Below are 21,477 nucleotides of genomic sequence, written 5' to 3' on the forward strand. Positions count from 1 at the left end.
GCGCCTCCCGTACAAGGGCACCTCAGAGCTTCTAACGAACAGCACAGAAAACAAATCCTAGGGTCCAAGGGGTTCCCTTAGGTCCTGGCCTGAATGCCAAAGAGTGATCATCAAAGGAACAAATGAGGGGCGCCTGGGTGGCTCAGTGGTTTGGGCTGCTGCCTTCGGCTTGGGTCATGATCTCAGGGTCCTGGGATCAAGCCCCGCATCGGGCTCTCTGCTCCGCAGGAAGCCTGCTTCCCTCTCTCTCTCTCTCTCTCTCTGCCTGCCTCTCTGCCTACTTGTGATCTCTGTCTGTCAAATAAATAAATAAAATCTTTAAAAAAAAAAAAAAAAAAGGAACAAATGAGAGCTAGAATTTTCTGACCCCTCTGGGCCAATGAGAGGCTGCTGGTGACAATGGCCAGCTGGAGCGCCTAGAAAGTGAGGCCCTGAATGGCACAGGACTCAACCCCCTGGGATATCCCAGCAAAGGACAGACTCCAGGGCAGATGGGGGGAAAACCCAGTCCATGTCACCAACGGCTGAGAGGGATGGGTGGCCCCCAGCCAGGGGATCCCATGGTAGTCCAACACCTTGGCAAGGAGATTCAGGATGCCAGGCTTGGGGCAGGAGGGATCAAACACGCTTCTCTAGCCTCCCTGGTCTGGCTTCCCCTTGTGGAGTAAGACCCCCAAGTGGAAGAGCAAGGAAGGGAAGACGGGGGGCCTGAAACACCCTGCTTTCTGCAGACAGGCAGTAGGGCCACCACAGGACCCCCAGGGGACACAGGAAGGAAGACAACAAAGGCCTCCCAGGCTGAGGCGAGGTAGGGCAGTTGGGGGGACAGCCACCGACCACAGGCCAGCTCCCCAGGGAGTTCCAGAACATCCCGGTGCCCCTGACAGACATCCACAGGGTGCAGGCCGGCGAGCAGGGGCCTCACTGCCTGATCACTCCCAACTGAGTACGGGAGACGGGGCTGTGGGGAGGGAATGTGGACACAGCCGAGTTCCGAGAGGACGGGCCAGTGTCCGGCTGAAATGCTGCTGAGACTGTCCAGTGTGGCGGTGGGAGGCAGCCCTGCAAGTAGCACGGCAGGAGCCGTCCCAGAAGTCCTCGGGAGACGGTGGACCAGCTTCCCTCCAGAACACTTCCTTTGCTTCAGGCATCCAGGGCCTGTCAGAAATGATGCCAAGGTCACAAAGGCAGACCGAGGGGCACCAGCTTCCGCCTTCTACACTCACCCTGGACAGCACTCGAGGGGCCAGTCGAGAATAGGAAGAATGCTGCGGGTCCCCCTCAGTGCCCAGAAAGGGCGGCGGCAGCCAGGCCCCGTGTACCCCTGGGTGGCGGTGGTAGGGGGGGATGTGGGGGACAGACACCGTCATCCCTTCTGCGGTCTCCCAGAGCTCCCCAAGATGAGTGTTCCCAGTCACTAGGGGACAGCCTGGGGCCCACACCCTCCCGCTGCCTGGCCGCCCACATGCCATGGGCCCTGAGAACCTGTCTGTCGGCAACCAAACCACAGGAGGCTTCCGAAGACATCACCTGTGTCCGCCAACAAACGCGCCTCCGGGAAAACTGCTCCAACCACGACTTCATGGTGTGACCATATGCTGTGAGCCTCTGGGTGTCCCTCCACCACATCCACCCCAGAGACGGGACGGGAGCTGGCCACGGCCCTACAGTGCTTCTGCCACCAGCCCACACTGGGAACCCAAGAGGCTTGGGGGACAGAGGAGCTCAGAGACCCAACCACGTCCTCAGCCTTCTTCCAAGGAACCCGCTGCTCAGAGAAGTAGGGTCTGCAGGCCTCACAGGCTGGCCCCGGCACGGGGTTAGGGGGAGAGAAGTGGAAGGTAGAGAGCAATGGCAACCCCCCTCCTCACGGCCCAGCAGGCCCTCAGGCCTCCACAGGGGGTCACTAGTGGAGCTCCCAAGGAGAGGGGTTCCCATCCCCGGCAGGCAAGCCATGCCTGTCCTGATTTGCAGGAAGACCTGAAGTCTGGGGTGCAGCTCCATTGGGCTGGGCCCCTCCCAGCACCACTCATCTGTTCAAAAAGGCCCCTCCCCAGCCCTGCCCTACATACAGTTTGGTCTGTTGGGGTAGCCAAAACCCGAAAGTGCCCCAAAAAGTACTAAAAATATACCCAAGGGATTCAGGGGAGACACATCAGGGCCCAAAACAGTGAACATCAGCCCGTTGGATGGGAGTTTCAGGACAGGGCCCAGGGACAGAGTGACCTCCAGAAGGTGAGGGCAGCACATCACCTAGAGCTTAGCAGAGAAGGACGCAAAATCTGCCAGCAACTTGAGGTCGTTGGGGAATGTCAGCCACGCCCCGCCGTCAACCACCAGCACGGCGCCCGTCACGTAGGATGCCAAAGGGCTGGCCAGGAACAGCGCACCGTGGGCGACTTCGGTCTTGTTGCCCAGCCTCTGCAGGGGGATGGCCAGAGTCTTTGTGCTGACACTGGCCTGGGAGCCGACTGGAAGGGCAGAAGGAGACTCAGCCCCGTGAACCCTAGGCCCCAAGCCCTCCCCTCTCCTCTGCCCAGCTCTCCCTAAAGCATACCCAGGAGCACTGAAGGCACTGTTAGCCCTACCCTGACAGAGCAGGAAGGCAAGGTCTGGCCACGGCCGCAGGGCCAGCACACAGCTCTGACACACACTCTGTCAAGGTCCTGGAAGCCCTAATGGGGGCCCCCCTTTGTGTCTGGCCTGAGGCCAGAGGCTCTGCGGCCTCTATCTCCAAGGAGCAGCTGCCCACATCTGGCCGACCACTAGTCTCTCGCAGGCATGCTCCCCAAGAACAGCCAAGACTTGGCTTGAAGACCACCTCTTTGCTGGCCCTGGGAGCCATGAGGAAGTGGTCCTTCACTTAGGCCTGTCCCAGCCGGGTGGGAGAGGGTCCCATGGAGGCACTGTGGGGCACGGGGCTCCCCAAGGGGCTTACCCAGCCGCCGGAAGCCCTCTGTGCCACTGATGGGGCCAGGGGCGAGGCTGTTGACACGGATGTTCTGGGGACCCCACTCCACAGCCAAGTGCCGTGTCATCGCATCTGCAGAGAAGACAGGCAGGCATGAGAGGAGACACAGGGCTGTTCCACTTTTTGTGATGGCTCAGCTGTGAGCCGGGGCTCAGGACCACCCCACTCCACTGCCCACCGCTGGGCCTAGCTTCACTAGGACACTACTGGCTTCCAGGGACAGGCAGGGGAGGGACCCAAGGGAGTCCAGGCAAGCAGAGCAGAGGGGGTGCCCGTACCCACAGCCGCCTTGGCCGAGCCGGCATGCACTTGAAGCACCTGCCCCCGGATCCCCAGTGTCGCAGTGATGTTCACGATCACCCCTCCGTGGTCCTGTAACACAAGGGGGCGTGCAGTGAGTGGATGGCCAGAGGATACGGCTCCCGGGCAGAAGGGACACTCACCCTGAAGAACTTCTCATAAAGCACACGAGACGCGTTGAAGGTGCCCAAGGTGTCGATGTCCATCACGGTCTTGAAGGCGTTGAAGGACAACGCACTGGCGGGGCACAGGAAGTTTCCAGCTGCACCTGCAGGGCGCAAGAAGATAGCGGCTGGCGTCTGGGCCCCGGGCAGTTAGGACACATGGGCCCTCAGGGTGGTCCAGGCTGGACAGGGAAGGGGCCTGAGCACTTGGGTAACCTCTTGAAGGATGGGGCAGGATGGGTATCATGGGCTGAATTATGTCCCTCAGAAACACATGCTGAAGGGGTGCCCGGGGTACCCAGTCGATTAAGCATCTGACTCGATTTCAGCTCAGTTGTGAGACTGAGCCCCAGGTCGGGCTCTGCACGGAGCATGGAGCCTCCTTAAGACTCTCTCTCCTCCCTGCGTCTAAAAATAATAATAATAATAATAATACTGGTGATAGGAGTGGAAAGTCAGCTTCTCCCTGCCCCTTAGCTCCTCTCCCTGCACATGCGCACGCTCCTTCTCTCTCGTCAATAAATAAAATCTTTAAATAACAACAACAACAACAATAATAATAGTTTTTACACACGTGCTAAAATTCGAATCCCTGGTGTGTGTGAATGTGACCTTATTTGGGAATAGGATCTTTGCAGATGCAATCGAGTCAAGAGAGGCCACCAAGGGTCAGGGGCCTAAATCCAAGGCCTGGTGTCCTCCTAAGAAAAGCAGAAAAGACACAGAGACGCATGGGGGAGGCCACACAGAGAGGCCCCAAGCCAAGGGGCGCCGAGGACTGCCAGCAACACCAGAAGCTGAGAGAAAGGGCCGGGACAGACCCTGCCCGGGACCCTCCAACACCTTGGTTTTGGATTTGTGCCCTCATGAGAATGAGAGAACATGTTTCTCCTATTTTAAGCTATTCAGCTCGTGGTGCCTTGTTAGCAGCAGGAAACCAACACACCCCATCTTTTTAAAAGGGAATTTCAGGGTGCCTGAGTGGCTCAGTGGGTTAAACCACTGCCTTCGGCTCAGATCATGGTCCCAGGGTCCTGGGATCGAGCCCCACATCGGGCTTTCTGCTCAGCAGGGAGCCTGCTTCCCCCTCTCTCTGCCTGCCTCTCTGCCTGCTTGTGACCTCTCTGTCAAATAAACAAATAAAATCTTAAAAAAAAAAAAAAAAGGGGGGGAATTTCAGCAAAGAGTGAACCTTGGTGGTTGGCAGCACGGAGCTCATTGGGACATCAACTCCAGTGGACGCGAGCTGCCCACACCAGGGGGCGCTGTGTGTGCGGACATGTGGAACTCTAGGTACCGGCTGCTCTAGTTCCCTATAAATCTAAAACTTGACCAAACAAATTGTCCATTTCTTCTTTTTTCTTTTTAAAGGGAAAATTTTGGGACATGAGAGTTCTCTGACTCCTAGGATCTCCACTTGGGCCATGACCGCACAGACCCAGACTGTGCCTGGGACCTGGAACAGGAGTTCTGAGGCCCCTGAGCAGGGAGGTCTGGTACTGCCCACCCATGAGGAGCCCCTGGGTGTCACCCAGCAGCCACTCACAGTTGACAAGAATGTCGATCTTCCCGAACTCCCTCAGTGCCTGGTCCACAGCAGCTGTGATGGCAGGGAGAGCCCGAACGTCCAGAGATAAAGGGAGGCACCGCTGGCCGGTGGCAGCAGCCAGCTTTCTGGCAGCCTAGAAGCCAGACAGGAAGAGAGTTGGGCAGCAGCCCAGTGACTTCTGAGCCTGATGTGGCCAGATGATGCTGGAAAGCCAGGGTGTGCCGCTGGACCCCACTTTGGGAAGGCATAGCTGGCAAGTGGCCACTCTGTGGGGCCACTCTCTTCCCCTGTCCCTGGGATTCTCCTTCCCTATTACCTCCAGGCCACTGGTCCCTGCTCATGGGTCAACAGCAGCTCCAGGTGGCATCTGGATCCTGCCCAAAGACCAGCTGCAGCAGCGGCGAGAGTCTCCTCCCAGGTGGACGTGATAGGCAAACCACCCTCAAAACCTTTATGGGCTGAGAGCCCTCTCAGAGCCACAGAACTACCCACCCAACCACAGAGCCTCCTTCCAACAAGGAGACGTTGTAAGAATCTGGGGTATCCTTGGGAGGCACTTGCACGGAAGCTGCCTGTTTGTTGGGGGAGCAGGTTTTGGTGTCACCATCTTCTGGGCCTCAGGACCTCCCAGAGCCACCCATGGATGTGGTGGACACAGGAGAGACCCCTCACCTTCGACACTCTTGGAAGGCTTCTGCTGGCGATGACCGTGTGGCAACCATGCCTGCAAAGCCAGAGGGCAGGCGTGAGGGGGGACAAGGTGCAGGAGGGCAGGCGTGAGGGCACCAAGGTGCCAGGGACACACCCAGGTGGCCTCGCGCCCACTGCTCTAGGCGGAGCTCCTTTCCCCCAGGGATCTCAGGCTGAAGCACCAGCCAGGGCCAAAGGCATGGCCTGCAGAGAGCACAGGGGCTTGAGCAAAGCTGAGTGGTGCCCACCCTGGGGTCCGCCATCTGGGTCTCCCTGGCATGGGGTAGCCCAGCCCCACAGAGCTGTGGGCCCTGCGCCCAGCAGCACCTGCGCAGCACTGCAGCAGCCAGGAGCCTCAGATGCACAAACCAGGCGACTGCATGGGGCCTGCAGGGTTCCCCTGGCCTCTCGCTGAGGTCAGACTGGAGGACAGGGAGGGCCCACTCCAAGGCCAGAGCACCCTCCCTGCCTCACCGCCTGACAGACTCAGTCTCACAGGAAGGCCAGCAGCTACCACCTGCTAAGGAGATCCCACCTAAGCCGAGAAATGACCCTCAGCACAGATGGCCACACTTGACTCAGAGAAGCAACATGCACAAAGCCAGCAGCCTGGACAACGAACCCACCTGCGATGGACGAGTCCCCACATCTCATCCAGTGAGACCTACCCCTCTGGTATGGAAAGTGGGGGCCTGGAGAAAACTGGGAAGAGATCCCTAGGATATCAACAGGCTTTCTCTTTCCCCCAACCCAATCTAACTCTGGCCCTTTCCTGGGTGGGGGTCACAAGCGGTTAACATGGACATAAGCTCACAAATCTCATGTCTCAAGAGACACTGTGCTCTGCACACTGCTGGGGTCAACTTGGCTCACCCCAACCCTGGCTTGGCAAAACCCCAGGGAGCCTGGCAGTAGAGTTACCTCAACCTGTTGAACCCTTCCTCTTTGTACAAGTGGGGGTGCTGAGGCTCAACTAATCTCTAGGAGGAGACCCCAGAGTCCTGCCTCCTCCGGGAAAGCATGTGACCCCATTCAGATGCTCCCTGATAGCCTGTTGCCTGGAGCAGCTCCTGCCACCCAGGAGCACCTTGCCCAGGGTCCAGCAGAGCCCATGCAAGGTGGAGTGAGTTTCGGGGAGTAGGAGAACACAGAGGACACAGAGGAGAGCTCACCGCATAAAAATCTCAGCAATCCGGAACCCGATCCCAGAGCCACCACCTGTGATGAAGGCCACTTTGTCCCTAAGAAAACAGGAGGCACTTTAAAGAGATAGATCCCGGGGGGCTTGGGTGGCTCAGTGGGTTAAGCCTCTGCCTTCGGCTGAGGTCATGATCTCAGGGTCCTGGGATCGAGCCCCACGTCGGGCTCTCTGCTCAGCAGGGAGCCTGCTTCCCCCTCTCTCTCTGCCTGCCTCTCTGCCTACCTGTGATCTCTGTCTGTCAAATAAATAAATAAAATCTTAAAAAAAAAATAAAGAGATAGATCCCTACTTTTCTAATAAATGGACCAAAATACACACAGGGTCCAGTGTTTTGCTTGGCTCTCTACACCTCTTTCTCTCTCTTTTTTTGATTTTGGGTCTCTTGATTTATTTAATGTATATTTCTCTGAGTTCATTCTTGGCATTTTAGCATTTTGTTTTCTCCTTCATCTATTCTTCTCTGGACAGAAAAACAAGACAGAAAAACTCACCTCAAAAAAGAGAACAAGATGGGGCGCCTGGGTGGCTCAGTGGTTTAAGCCTCTGCCTTCAGCTCAGGTCATGATCTCAGGGTCCTGGGATCGAGCCCCACATCGGGCTCTCTGCTCAGCAGGGAGCCTGCTTCCCCCTCTCTCTCTGCCTGCCTCTCTGCCTACTTGTGATCTCTGTCTATCAAATAAATAAATAAAAATCTTAAAAAAAAAAAAAAAGAGAACAAGAGGCAGTGCTGACTGCCAGCACTTAATCAGCGTGGGCATCAGTAAGACGCCAGAATGAGCATTCAGAATAGCAACTGTAAAGATACTAGCTGGGCTTGAAACAAGCAAAGATACTACAGAATCCCTTTCTGGAGAAATGAAAGAACTCTAATATAAACAAGTCAGAATCAAAAAGGCTATTAATGAGATGCAACCAAAAATGGAGGCTCTAACTGCTAGGAAAAATGAGGCAGAGGAGAGAATCAGTGATGCAGAAGACAAAATGATGGCGAATACAGGAACTGAGAAAAAGAGATAAACAGCCACTGAACCACAAAGGGAGAATCTGAGAGGTAAGTGATACCATAAAGCAAAACAATATTGGAATAACTGGGATCCCAGATGAAGAAGAAAGAGAGAGAGAGTTATAGAAGGTATATTGGAGCAAATTATAGCTCCCAATGTGCCAATCTTTTTTATTTTTTTTTAAAGATTTTATTTATTTATGAGAGAGAGAGAGAGAGAGAGAGAGAGCGAGCACAGGCAGACAGAATGGCAGGCAGAGGCAGAGGGAGAAGCAGGCTCCCCGCCGAGCAAGGAGCCCGATGTGGGACTCGATCCCAGGACGCTGGGACCATGACCTGAGCCGAAGGCAGCTGCTTAACCAACTGAGCCACACAGGCGTCCCCCAATGTGCTAATCTTGCAAAGGAAACCAACATTCAAGTCCAGGAGGCAGGGAAGCACCCCCTCAAAATCAATAAAAGTAAGTTGATATCTGCGGAAAGCAGCTCAGGACAAGAGAGAGAAACCTACAAGGGCAGAAACATTAGATTGGCAGCAGACCTTCCACAGAGACCTGGCAGGCCAGAAAGGACTGGCATGACCTATTCAGGGCTAAATGAGAAAAATATGCAGCCAAGAATACTTTATCCAGCTAGGCTGTCATTCAGAATAGAAGTTGTGATCAAAACTTTCCTGGACAAACAGAAACTAAAAGAATTTATAATCACCAAACCAGCCCTACAAGAAATATTAAAGAGGATCCTTTGAGCAAAGGGAGAGCTCAAAAGTAACAAAGACCAGAAAGGAACAGAGACAATCTACAGGAATAGCAACTGTACAAGTAATACAATGGCACTGAAGTCATATCTTCCAATAATCACTCTGAATGTAAAGGGACTAAATGTTCCAATAAAAAGGGGATATCAGGGACGCCTGGGTGGCTCAGTTGGTTAAGCCGCTGCCTTCGGCTCAGGTCATGGTTCCGGGGTCCGGGGATCGAGTCCCACATCAGGCTCCTTGCTCGGCGGGGAGCCTGCTTCTCTCGTCGCTGCCTCTGCCTGCCTCTCTGCCTGCTTGTGTGTACCCTCTCTCTCTATCTCTGGCAAATAAATAAATCTTAAAAAAAAAAAAAAGGGGGATATCAGACTGAATAAAGAAAAAAAAAGAGAAAAACCCTCAAGACCTGTCCATATGCTGTCAATTTACCATGCTAATGGACCTCAAAAGAAAGCTGGGGTACCAATCCGCCTATCAGATAAATTAGATTTTAAGCCAAAAACTATAATGATAGATGAGGAAGGACACTGTATCATGCTTAAAGGGTCCGTCCAACAAGAAAATCTAACAGTTGTAAATATTTATGCCCCTAACATGGGAGCAGCTAATGATATAAACCAATTAATAACAAAATTAAAGAAACATATTGATAGCAATACAATAATAGTAGGGGACTTTAACACCCCCTCACTGTAATGAACAGATCATCTCATCAGAAGATCAACCAGGAAGCAAGGGCTTTAAATCACACATTTGGACCAGATGGACATCACAGATATATTCAGAGCATTCCATCCCAAACAGCAAAATACACTTTCTTCTCTAGTGCACATGGAACATTCTCCAGAATAGATCATGTCCAGGGTCACAAATCAGGTCTCAACTGGTACCAAAAGATGGGATCATTTCCTGCATATTTTCAGACCACAATGCTCTGAAGCTAGAACTCAATCATAAGAGGAAATTTGGAAAGAATTCAAATCCATGGAGGCTAAAGCGCATCCTACTGAAGAATGAATGGGTCAACCAGGAAATTAAAGAAAAACTGAAAAATTCATGGAAACAAATGAAAATGAAAACACAACTGTTCAAAACCTTTGGGATACAGCAAAGGCAGTCCCAAGAAGAAAATATATAGTGATACAAGCCTTTCTCAAGAAACAAGAAAGATCTCAAATACACTACCTAACCCTACACCTAAAGGAGCTAGAAAAAAGAACAGCAAATAAAGCCTAAAGCCAGCGAGACAAGAGTAATAATAAAGATCAGAACAGAAATCAATGAAATAGAAACCAAAAGAACAGTAGAACAAATCAACGAAACCAGTTCTTTGGGAAACCAAAGAACCAGTTCTTTGAAAGAATTAAAAGACTGAATAGCCCCTGGCCAGACTTGTCAACAAGAAAAGAGAAAGGATCCAAATAAATGAAATCATGAATGAAAGAGGAGAAATCACACCCACCACTGAAGAAACACAAACAATTACAAGAACATATTATGAGCAACTGTACGCCAACATATTAGTCAACGTGGAAGAGATGGATGCATTCCCAGAAAGAGAAACAACCAAAACTGAACCGAGAAGAAAGGAAACCTGAAGAAGCCCACAGTCAGCAGGGAAATTGAAGCAGTCATCAAAAACCCCCCAGGAGGGGAGCCTGGCTGGCTCAGTGGGTTAAGCCTCTGCCTTCAGCTCAAGTCATGATCTCAGGGTCCTAGGATCGAACCCCGCATTGGGCTCTCTGCTCGGCGGGGAGACTGCTTCCCCCTTTCTCTGTGTCAAATAAATAAATAAATAAATAATATAAATATATAAAAATATATATAAATAAAATAAATAAAAATCTTTGTAAAAAAATAAATAAAAGGATGACTCACCATGACCAACTGGGATTTATTTCAGGGCTACAAGGTTGGTTCAAAATCCGCAAATCAATCAATGTTTATACAATACATTAATAAAAGAAAGAAAAAGAACCACATGATACTCTCAATAGATGCTGAAAAAGCATTTGACAAAGTACAGCAAAACTCTTCACAGTGTAGGGATGGAGGGTACATACCTCAAGATCATCAAAGCCATCTATGAAAAACCCACAGCGAATATCATTCTCAATGGGGAAAAACTGACAGCTTTTTCCTCTAAGGTCAGGAACACGGCAGGGATGTCCACTATCACCACTGCTGTTCAACATAGTAGTAGAAGTCCCAGCCTCAGCAATCAGACAACAAAAAGAAATGAAAGGCATCCAAATCAGCAAAGCAAGAGTCAAACTCTCACTCTCTGGAGATGATAGGATACTGTATGTGGAAAACCCAAAAGACTCCACTCCAAATCTGCTAGAACATGTACAGGAATTCAGTAAAGTGTCAGGATATAAAATCAATGCACAGAAATCAGTTGCATTTGTCTACAGCAACAATGCGACAGAGGAAAGAGAAATTAAGGAGTCAATCCCATTTACAATTGTACCCAAAACCCATAAGATACCTAGGAATAAAAGAGGCAAAGAGTCTGTACTCAGAGAACTATAAGGTACTCTTAAAGAAATTGAGGAAGACACAAAGAAATGGAAAAACGTTCCACGCTCATGAACTGGAAGAACAAATATTGTGAAAATGTCTATGCTACCTGAACCAATCTACACATTTAATGCAATCCCTATCAAAATTCCATCAATTTTTTTCAAAGAAATGGAACAAATAATCCTAAAATTTATATGGAACCAGAAAAGACCTCAAATAATCAGAGGAATGTTGAAAAAGAAAACCAAACCTGGAGGCATCACAATTCCAGACTTCAAGCTCTATTACAAAGCTGTCATCAACAAGACAGCATAGTACTGGCACAAAAACAGACACACAGATCAATGGAACAGAACAGAGAGCCCAGAAGTGGACCCTGAACTCTGTGGTCAACTAATCTTCGACAAAGCAGGAAAGAATGTCCAATGGAAAAAAGACAGTCTCTTCAACAAATGGTGTTGGGAAAATTGGAAAGCCACATGCAGAAGAATGAAGCTGGACCATTTCCTTACACCACACGCAAAAATAGACTCAAAATGGATGAAAGACCGCAATGTGAGACAGGAATCCATCAAATTCCTTGAGAAGAACATAGGCAGATACCTCTTTGACCTCAGCCGCAGCACCTTCTTCCTAGAAACATCGCCAAAGGCAAGGGAACCAAGGGCCAAAATGAACTACTGGGACTTCATCAAGATCAAAATTTTAAATCAAAAGCTTTTAGACACCAAAGAAAACAGTCAAAAAACCAAAGACATCTGACAAAACGGAAGGAGATATTTGCAAATGTCTTTTTTTTTTTTTAAGGTTTTATTTATTTATTTGACAGTGAGATCACAAGTAGGCAGAAAGGCAGGCGGTTGTTGGGGGGAGGCAGGCTCCCTGCTGAGCAGAGAGCCTGATGTGGGGCTCAATCCCAGGACCCTGAGATCATGACCTGAGCCGAAGGCAGAGGCTTATCCCACTGAGCCACCCAGGCACCCCAATATTTGCAATAGTCTTATCAGATAAAGGGTTAGTATCCAGAATCTATAAAGAACTTATTGCAGATGCCAAGGTGCTTCCATTGGTTAAGCATCTGCCTTTGCTCAGGTAATGATTCCAGAGTCCTGGAACTGAGCCTGGCAGGTATCAGGCTCCTTGCTCAGCAGAGTCTGCTTCTCCCTCTGCTAGCCACTCACCCTGCTCGTGCACTCGCAGTCTCTCGCCGACAATTTAAAAAAAGAAAGAAAAAAGGAAACTAACCCTAAGAACAAATAATTCAACCAAGAAATAGGCAAAAAACACGAACAGACATTTCTCTACAGAAGACATACAAATGCTTAACAGACATGAAAAAATGCTCCACATCACTTGCCATCAGAGAAGTACAAACCAAAACCACCACGAAACGATACCTCACACCAGTCAGAATGGCTAAAATTAGCAAATCAAGAAATGACACATGCTGGTGAGAATGCGGAGAAAGGGGAACCCTCCTACACTGTTGGTGGGAATGCAGGCTGGTGCAGCCGCTCTGGAAAACAGCATGGAGCTTCCTCAAAAGGTGAAAAAACAGAGCTATCCTATGACCCAGCAATTGCATTCCTGGATATTTACCCCAAAAATACAAATGTAGTGATCTGAAGGGGCACCTCCTCCCCAGTGTTTATAGCAGCAATGTCCACAATAGCCAAAGTATGGAAAGAGCCCAGATGTCCACATACACACAATAGAAAATTACACAGCCATCAAAAAATTAAATCCCTATGTCATTAATTACCATAAATATAAGTGGCATAATATTCCACTAAAAAAAAAAAAAAAGATTTCCGGGGCACCTGGGTGGCTTAGTCATTAAGCAACTGCCTTCAGCTCAGGTCATGATCCTGGGGTCCTGGGTTCAAGGCCTGAGTTAGACTTCCTGCTCCTTGGGAAATGCCGAAATGCCTGCTTCTCCCTCTCCCTCTGTCAGCTGCTCCCCTTGTTTGTGCACTGCTTCAAGTAAATAAATAAATAATCTAAAAAATAAAAATAAAAAACAAAGACTTCCGTGCTAGTTTTAAATACATGGCGCGCCTGGGTGGCTCAGTCAGTTAAGCTTCTGACTCTTGATTTTGGCTCAGGTCATGATCTCAGGGCTGTGTGTGGGGAGTCTGCACGAGATTCTCTCCTTTTCCTTCTGCCTGCCCCACCTCTGTTCCTGCATGCACACACGCACGTGTGCACACTCTCTAAAATAAATAAATCTTTAAAATGCATGTGTAGGGCGCCTGGGTGGCTCAGTAGGTTAAGCCGCTGCCCTCGGCTCAGGTCATGATCTCAGGGTCCTGGAATCGAGTCCCGCATGAGCTCTCTGCTCAGCAGGGAGCCTGCTTCCCTCTCTCTCTCTCTGCCTGCCTCTCGGTCTACTTGTGATTTCTCTCTGTCAAATAAATAAATAAATAAAATCTTTAAAAATAAATAAATAAATAAATAAATAAAATGCATGTGTATATTTAATAAAAAACTGAAATCTTGGGGCGCCTGGGTGGCTCAGTGGGTTAAAGCCTCTGCCCTCCGCTCAGGTCATGATCCCAGGGTCCTGGGATTGAGCCCCACATCGGTCTCTGCTCAGCCGGGAGCCTGCTTCCTCCTCTCTCTCTGCCTGCCTCTATGCCTACTTGTGATCTCTCTGTCAAATAAATAAATAAAATATTAAAAAAAGAAAGAAAGAAAAAGAGAAAGAAATCTTGCTATTCGCAACAACGTGGATGGAAGTAGAGAGTATTACGGTAAATGAAGTAAGTCCGTCAAAGATAATGACCATACGATCCCACTAACAGGTGGAATTTAAGAAACAAAACAGGATCATGGGGAAGAGAAGGAAAAATAGAACAAGAGGAAATCAGAGAGGGAGACAAACCCTGAGAGCCTCTTAGCTATAGTAAAGAAACTGAGGGCTGCTGGAGGGGAGGGCGGAGGGCGGAGAGGGCACCCGGATGGTGGACAGAAAAGGCAGATGACTCCGCGAGCACTGGGAGTTTTATGAGACCGACTGATCGCTGATCCCTACCTCGGAAACCAGGAATACACTCTATGCTCACTAACTGCATTTAAATTTGAAAAGATAAATTACTTGAAATTTTAAAAAATTTAAAATTTAAAATTAAAGAAAAAAAAAAAGGAACAGTCAGAATAAAAATCGCGAAATTCAAAGAGAGCGCGCGAGCGCAAGCGATCCCCGCAGACCCGGGGCGGGAGGCCGAGCTGCTGGCCAGGGACGCGGGGGAGGCCGCAAGGCGGCTCGACGCTCCTTGCTCGAGCCCGCAGCCCCCGGCTTCTGGGGCTCCGCGGAAAACGGTCTCACTGCGAGCAGCTCCGCTCAGAGCTACGAGCTACCGGGCGCCTGAGGGCTCGCGGCGGAGCCGAGACCGCGTCCCCGGCCCGAGTTCAAGCCGCGCGGGGCACGGAGCCTGCCCGGGACGGGCAAGTCATCAAGTCCTCCGCAGAGCGCGGCTCCGGAGACAGACGAGCACCCGCCACGGCCCCTGAGCCCCCCGCCCAGGACCGCCGCCCGGAGCCCCCAACCCAGACACGGACGCGACCGACAGAGCGAAGCGGCGCAGACCACCGGCGTCCCCACGCCCCGCGGCGCCCGCACCACCTCCGCAGAGGCCGCCCCGGCCCCCGCCCCGGGATCCCCACCCCGGGACCCCCATCCCGGCCCTCACCGCAGCAGGTCGGGGCAGAAGTGATGGCGGTACTCAGGGAGACACTCGTCCTCGCTAACGTCGGGCGGCGGCTGGGCCATGGCGCTCGGTGCGCGCGGCGAGGACTGCTGAGACCGGACCGGTCGGGAACCCGAGCGCCTCCGACACCCGCCACGCTCGCCGGCCGTCAACCCCTACAACGGAGGGGGACCGAAGTCCAGGGTGCGGCCCACTGCGTCCGACGGCTCCGCCCGCACCGCCCCCAGCCACCGCCTCTTCCGCCCAGGACTCCACGCCCACGGAGCCCGACGGCACCACCCCCCAGCCACCTCCTCTTCCGCCCAGGACGCCCCGCCCACGGCGCCCGACGGCACCGCCCGCCCCGCCCCCAGCTTCCTCCTCTGCCGCCCAGGACGCCCCGCCTATGGCGCCCGACGACTCCGCCCGCCCCGCCCCCAGTCACCTCCTCTTCCACCCAGGACGGCCCGCCCAGAGCCACCTCCTCTTCCGCCCAGGACGCCCCGCCCACGGCGCCTAACTACCCCGCCAGTCCCACCCACATCCCCCTCCTCTTCCGCCTAGGGCGTCCGCCCACGGAGTCCGAAGGCTCCGCCCACAGACCCCTCCTGTTCCTCCCCGGACACTCCGATAGCACCGCCTACAGGCACCACCTCTTCCGCCCAGGACGACCCGCCACAACCACCTCCGCTTCCGCCCAGGACGCCCCGCCTACGAGGTCCGAAGGCCCCGCCCACAGCCACTTCCTCTCCCTCCCAGGACCTCCTCCCCGCCCCCCGCCCCCCGCCCCCCCGCCACTACCTTTTCCGCCCAGGACGCCCCGCCGGTGGCGCCGGAAGACAGGCCCCGCCGGTAGCTGCCTCCTGTTCATCCTAGGACACCCCGCTAGCCCCGCCCACAGCTGCCTCCAGCTCCTCCCAGGACGCCCAGCCCACGGCGTCCGGCCGCCACAGACGCCCCGCCCACAGCCACCGCTTCCCTCCCCCAACCCTGACCGCCCCGCCAGCCCCGCCCATAGCCTCCGCTCTTCCTCCCATGACGCCCCGCCCACGGTGCCCCAAGGCTCCCCGCCAGCCCCGCCCACAGCCGCCTCCTGCTCCTCCGGTAACGTCACTCCCACAGAGGCCGACCGCCTGCTAGCCCCGCCTACAGCGGTCATGGCTTCTCCCAGGATCTTTGACTCTCCGCGGCGGCGCGGCCTGCGAGCACGGGAGGCTGGTGGCGACGCGCGCAGACGCCGTGTGGCGGGTGAGTCCCCAAGGCGGGGACCGCTTGAGCGGGCTACGGGACTTCCGCGTACGAGTCTCTGACAAGTCTGGGTGTCAGTTCGGTGTTGGGAGCCAGCGGGGCACGACGACACTAAGTTCCCGGCTTAAGGGGCGCCCTCGCGCGCCCGCTCTGCACGTAAGACACCTGGTCGGGGCGCCTGCGCGGCTCACTGGGTTAAGCGACTGCCTTGGGCTCAGGTCGTGGTCCGAGTCCTGGGACGGGGCCCCGCGTCGGGCTCCCGGTTCCGCCCGGAGTCTGCTTCTCCCTCTGACCCTCTCCCCTCTCGCTCTCACGCTCCCAAATTAAGCCTCAAAACAACAACACCTGGGGGGGCACCCCCTTTACTGTTGCATAAACACGACAGAGCAGGAGCGAGGACCCCGGCCCAGGAAAGCCACGGTCAAGGACAGCCTTCCCCTCGCGCAGCCAACCCCAGTGCCGGTTCCCAGAACGTCGGTTTCATGACCCATGAGGAAGGTCTGGGCACGTCGTCCGAGCCATCACGTGCAGGCACGGGTAGCGACGAGGGCTGCAAACCGGGGGTCAGGGCATCCTTTATAAAGATGTCAGAGTAAGTGAGGACCGAGGCGGCTCAGCAGGTGTAACGATATGCAAGGTCCAGTACCTGGGACAAGGGACCGGGGACACATCTGAGGCCCCGGGTGTAGTGTGCAGTGTGTAATGCCAACGTGAGAAAAAGCAGACACAAGAAGCTCCAGTCAGTCTCCACCATAGGAGGCCATGAAAGGCCTCCTGCCCTGGGGGTGGTCTTAGCGGGCCCCCTCCAGTTCTGCGCAGGGCAGGCAGCTCCTCATTCAGCATGAGGCGATGAATGAGGGCCAGGGCAGCACCAGCTCTGGGACTCGGCTTGATTCCCCTGCATTTCAGGCTGGAGGTCTTTGGACCTCGCCTGTCTGATACATTCAACAAAATTATTGATCCCCTGCTGGTGTGTGAGAGTAAGCTTTATTTCTACTCTCAAACTCTTACAACTTTGCATGAAGTCCTCATCCCTACTTCAGAGATGGCAAAAACTGTAATCATCAACCCCCCCACACACACATACACACAACACAGTGAATTTTAATATCCCACCCACGTTTTGGGGAAGGGAGGTTACATGACACACTTTTGAAGATGCCCTGAAGGTTGTCTGACACTTTGGTCCAGAAAGTGGATCTCTTACTGGCTTAGGATTGTAAAAGGCACGTAAAGTTGGTTGCTCAACCCCTCTGGGCTGGGGTGGGGCAGAAAGTAGACTGGAAGGTGTTCTGGGGCCAACTGGCAAACCACGGTGTGCGCTCAAGTCTGGGACGACAGAGGTAGCTGATCCTGGGCGGCTGCTGGGGTGGCTGATGGCAGCCTGAGTGCTCATGGTGGGTAGATGCCGCTCTGGTGGCCTTCGTCTGCCCAGTCCACCAGCTCGCTGCTCTGAAACCACAGCTGGATCTCCCTCTGGGCCCCCTCCACGGAGTCGCTGGCATGGATGACGTTCCTGTGCCAGAGGACAAGCAGCAAGGTAAGGCATAGACCTCAATGTGCACCTCGGGGACCCCGAGACTACCTGCTCATCCCCTACCATCAAGAAGAGCAAGCCCAGCATTGTACAGAGAGGAAAGCAAGAACAGGGCCTCTTACCCACAACCTCATGACCAGCCCAGACCGTCTCCAGAGCCTCACGGTCCCACCAGCTGTCCCATGCCAGCCCCTGAGGGTGTCTGGCCAGACAGTCAGGTAATAGGAAATAATGGCGGAGTACACACACAACACAAAGAGAATGCTTTATCATCTCCTGTGTGCAAAGGCCTTTGAAAAAACTCTTCTAGCAAACTTAAGTGTGTGTGACATCCCAGCATCAAAAGTCTCTTGTGGCTCTACTGTGGCCCAGCAAGATCCCCAGGTCCCACGGATCTGCCTCAGGGACAGACAACCACCCCCGACTCGGGCCCTCCTCAACCCTGAGGAGCTGGCCCATCAGTTCCGGTGGCTTGAGTGTGTCAGGGCGCCCGGACCTGCTGATGTGGATGCTGAAGTCCCCCCTGATGGTGCCAGGGGCAGCCTCAGCGGAGTCGGTGTGTCCTATCATGGCCCTTGAGGAGCCGACCACGTTGGGACCTTCCCAGACCTGCAGCACAGAGATAAAGGAGGTTGGGAGCGGTGCGGACCACCAAGGACTCAGCAGCTCTGGGCTCAGCCCAGGGCCCTCCACCCTTTCCACCACCCATGCCTGCCGTACCATGGCCACCACAGGGCCGGAGGTCATGTAGCTGATGAGGGCTGGGTAGAAAGGCTTCCTCTGCAGGTCATGGTAGTGCTCAGCAAGGACTCTCTCTGGCGCCTGGGTGGCATTGGAGCAAGATGGGAGAGGAGCCCCTGGGCACTGGGGCAGTCGCCATGGTGTCCTGACCTCAGGGCACTTTGCAAATAACACCTACATGGCCTGGCACACCAGCAGACACCTCCCCACCCCTCCCCTGCTACTGCCAACACCATACTCCTCCAGATACAGGGCGGAAATATGAAGGGCTGAGGTCCACGAGAAGTCCCCCACCCCAGTCCCATCAAGGACACCCACGGGTCGAGAGCCCTGGTACCTGCAGCATCTTCATCCCCACCAGCTTGAAGCCCCTCCTCTCAAAGCGCTGGATCACGTCCCCAACAAGCCGCCGCTGCACCCCATCTGGCTTCACGGCAACCAGGGTCCGCTCCCGTGTCCAGGAGGCCCCTCCTTTAGAAGAATGGGAATCAGGTGCCTTACCCTTTCACATCTCCCTGAGCCCCGAATCAGCCACGGCCCAGGTGTCACCAGAGCAGCCCTGGAGGGGAGAAGCACAGGGTCCACAGCCAACAAATGCCCAACAGGACTCTGCCTTTCAGGGACCGACAGGACAGTGGGCCCCCGGGTGCTTCCAAGCTGGTGGGAGGGGCCGGGGCACCCGCAATGGATCCCATGTCCTTGAGAAGGCATCCAAGAACTGGGAAGCCACAGCTCGGGCCACTGGCCACACAGAGCCCCAGAGATGTCACACGGGAAAGAAAGCACTGTTGCCGGCCATGCTTTTGACCCCTGTCCTTTGGAGGGAGGGCACAGCGTCTGACGTCCCAGCCTGCCGCACGATGAGGACCCAAAGCTCATCTTGTGGGTCTGAGGTGAAGGATTGGCAGGGAACCAGGCAGTAGTGAGGGGCACTCTCCCCACCACGTGGGCCATACACGACAGGACGAAAGAGAGCTAGGGACCAAGAAGCAGGGTGGAGGGCTTCCTGTCTGAAGTGGGGGACTCTAGAGGGCTCCTCTATTGGCCCGAAGAACTCGATGCCGCTGGAGGCCTTCAAGGGAGGCAGCTTCCAGACCCATGTAGAGGACTGACCCTCGCCCAGCCCTTCTGTTCTCCAGGGGACACCACCAGGGGGATGGAGGCATCATCACCCCTTACAGCCCCAGGCCACAGAGTTCCGCTGACCCTCAGCCCTGAGTCCAGGTCAAACGTGCTTTTGAGAAGAGCCTACACCCTGGGTGTCCTGCAGAGTTCTGCTCCGGGGGACAGCAAACTGGAAGACCAATGATAGAGTCGGGGCAGGCCAGTGTCCCTGGGGGTGTCTGCAGCTGCCCTTTCCCATCCCATAAGGTGTGCTGGGCCTGGACAGCAGGCACTGGGCGCCCCCACTTCACTTCAAGACTGCAGGAAGCCCCCTGGTTTGTGCCCCTAAAGCCCAGTGTCTACGGGCTGGGGAACCTGGCCTGCCGCCAGCTGGCTTGTCCGCTGGAAGGTGGCAGTTCACCCCCTCCAGCTTTGGGAACACTGAGACATCCGGCTCTCAGGGAGCACCCTGTGGGCCGCAGTTAGGGGGAGAACCGGCTACAGATACGGGCCAAAGGGAGTTAGGTCCAGCAGAAAACGCCCCGAGGGCAGCGGCTCCGCGGGGAGTGCTTATCTGTTCACAATGTGCCCCGCAGCAGCCCCAGTCCGCAGGGACCCTCACCCCGGCCTGCTGTGGCCACCACGCCTCCTGCTCCGGAGCCCGCAGGTGACCCTGCCCCCGAGCAACCTGGGGCGGTGGGCGGAGGGTGGGGGGCAGTGGAAGGTGGGGAAAGGCGTGCAGGGCGCCCCCGGTCTGCCCGGCGAGACCCCGAGGCCATCTACAGAGGACAGGCAGCCTCGGGTCGCAAGCGCGCCAACAAAGGCCGGGCTACGCCCCCCACCCGCCTCCCCCTCGGCCGGTCGCGGGCCACTCACCCGAGCTGGGGCGTACGAACAGTCTCGGGCCCGGGGCCCGCGGACCGCTCAGCAGCCCCGGCAGCGCGGCGCGCCCCAAGAGGCCGCCCATGACCCCCTCCCGCCGGCCTCTGGCTGAGCGCAGAAAGAGCGCGGGCGACTGAGCCCGGCGGGAGAAAGGGCGGGGCGGAAGGAGAGGGAGGGGCGAGAGGGAGGGGAGGGCGGGGCGGAGAGAGAGGGAGAGGCGGGAGGGAAGAGGAGGGCGGGGCGGAGGGAGAGGGAGGGGCGAGAAGGAAGGGGGGCGGGGCGGAGGGAGAGGGAGAGGCTGGAGGAAGAAGAGGGCGGGGCGGAGGGAGAGGGAGGGGCGAGAGGTAAGGGAGGGCAGAGGGAGAGGGAGAGGCGTAAGGGAAGAGGAGGGCGGGGTGGAGGGATAGGCGGGAGGGAAGAGGAGGGCGGAGCGGACGGAGGGGGAGGGGTAGCAAAGAAGGGGAGGGCGGGCGGAGGGAGAAGCGGGGCAGGAGGGAAGGGGAGGACGGGGCGGAGGGCGAGAGGGGATGTGAGGGCTGGGTGGAGGGAGGTGGGGGCGAGACCGAGAGAGCTGGGTGAGGGAAGAGGGGGCGGGGTTTAGAAACGGTATCCTATTATAATACCGTTGGGGTAGTAATGGTGGCCAGCTTCTTTTTTTTTTTTTTTTTTTTTTTACGATTTTATTTATCAGAGAGAGAGAGGGGAGAGAGCGAGCACAGGCAGACAGAATGGCAGGCAGAGGCAGAGGGAGAAGCAGGCTCCCCGCCGAGCAAGGAGCCTGATGTGGGACTCGATCCCAGGCAGCTGCTTAACCAACTGAGCCACCCAGGCGTCCCAGTATTTTTTTTTTAAGATTTTATTTATTCGACAGAGATCACAAGTAGGCAGAGAGGCAGGCAGAGAGAGAGGAGGAAGGAGGCTCCCCGCTGAGCAGAGAGCCTGATGCGGGACTCGATCCTAGGACCTCGATCATGACCTGAGCCGAAGGCAGCTGCTTAACCAACTGAGCCACCCAGGCGTCCCGCCAGCTTCTTTTCTAAAAGATTTTATTTTTATTTATTTATTTATATGACAGAGAGCACAAGCAGGGGGAGCAGAGGCGGGGTGAGTCCCCAC

At 54.8% G+C, this 21,477-nt stretch overlaps 2 protein-coding genes across 5 annotated transcripts; both read right to left on the bottom strand.

The window, feature by feature from the left end:
* Window positions 1–350: 350 nt before the first annotated feature.
* On the bottom strand, window positions 351–16,093 carry DECR2 (2,4-dienoyl-CoA reductase 2). 4 transcript variants are annotated; one of them, XR_004281810.1, is made up of 9 exons: window positions 14,853–15,154; window positions 6,847–6,915; window positions 5,657–5,708; window positions 4,982–5,117; window positions 3,415–3,539; window positions 3,250–3,343; window positions 2,939–3,043; window positions 2,254–2,421; window positions 351–1,158 (listed from the first exon to the last, which is right to left on the bottom strand). XR_004281810.1 is itself a non-coding variant. In XM_032327646.1 (9 exons), exons 2-8 carry the CDS (start codon window positions 6,849–6,851, stop codon window positions 2,254–2,256), a joined length of 735 nt encoding a protein of 244 aa, XP_032183537.1. In that variant the 5' UTR covers window positions 6,852–6,915; window positions 16,000–16,093; the 3' UTR covers window positions 351–1,158. The 4 variants fall into 4 exon arrangements, 3 of the variants coding, with proteins under 3 accessions (XP_032183537.1, XP_032183534.1, XP_032183536.1); XM_032327646.1 differs by lacking the exon at window positions 14,853–15,154 and adding an exon at window positions 16,000–16,093 and having other exon boundaries at window positions 2,254–2,471; XM_032327643.1 differs by having other exon boundaries at window positions 2,254–2,471; window positions 14,853–15,148.
* Window positions 16,094–17,065: 972 nt separating this feature from the next.
* Window positions 17,066–20,524, bottom strand: NME4 (NME/NM23 nucleoside diphosphate kinase 4). Its single transcript, XM_032327655.1, has 5 exons — window positions 20,356–20,524; window positions 18,713–18,846; window positions 18,355–18,456; window positions 18,131–18,243; window positions 17,066–17,613 (listed from the first exon to the last, which is right to left on the bottom strand). Exons 1-5 carry the CDS (start codon window positions 20,444–20,446, stop codon window positions 17,490–17,492), a joined length of 564 nt encoding a protein of 187 aa, XP_032183546.1. The 5' UTR covers window positions 20,447–20,524; the 3' UTR covers window positions 17,066–17,489.
* Between the last annotated feature and the right edge of the window lie 953 nt (window positions 20,525–21,477).

The sequence above is a fragment of the Mustela erminea genome, chromosome 20, assembly GCF_009829155.1.
Source record: "Mustela erminea isolate mMusErm1 chromosome 20, mMusErm1.Pri, whole genome shotgun sequence".
NCBI lineage: Eukaryota > Metazoa > Chordata > Mammalia > Carnivora > Mustelidae > Mustela > Mustela erminea.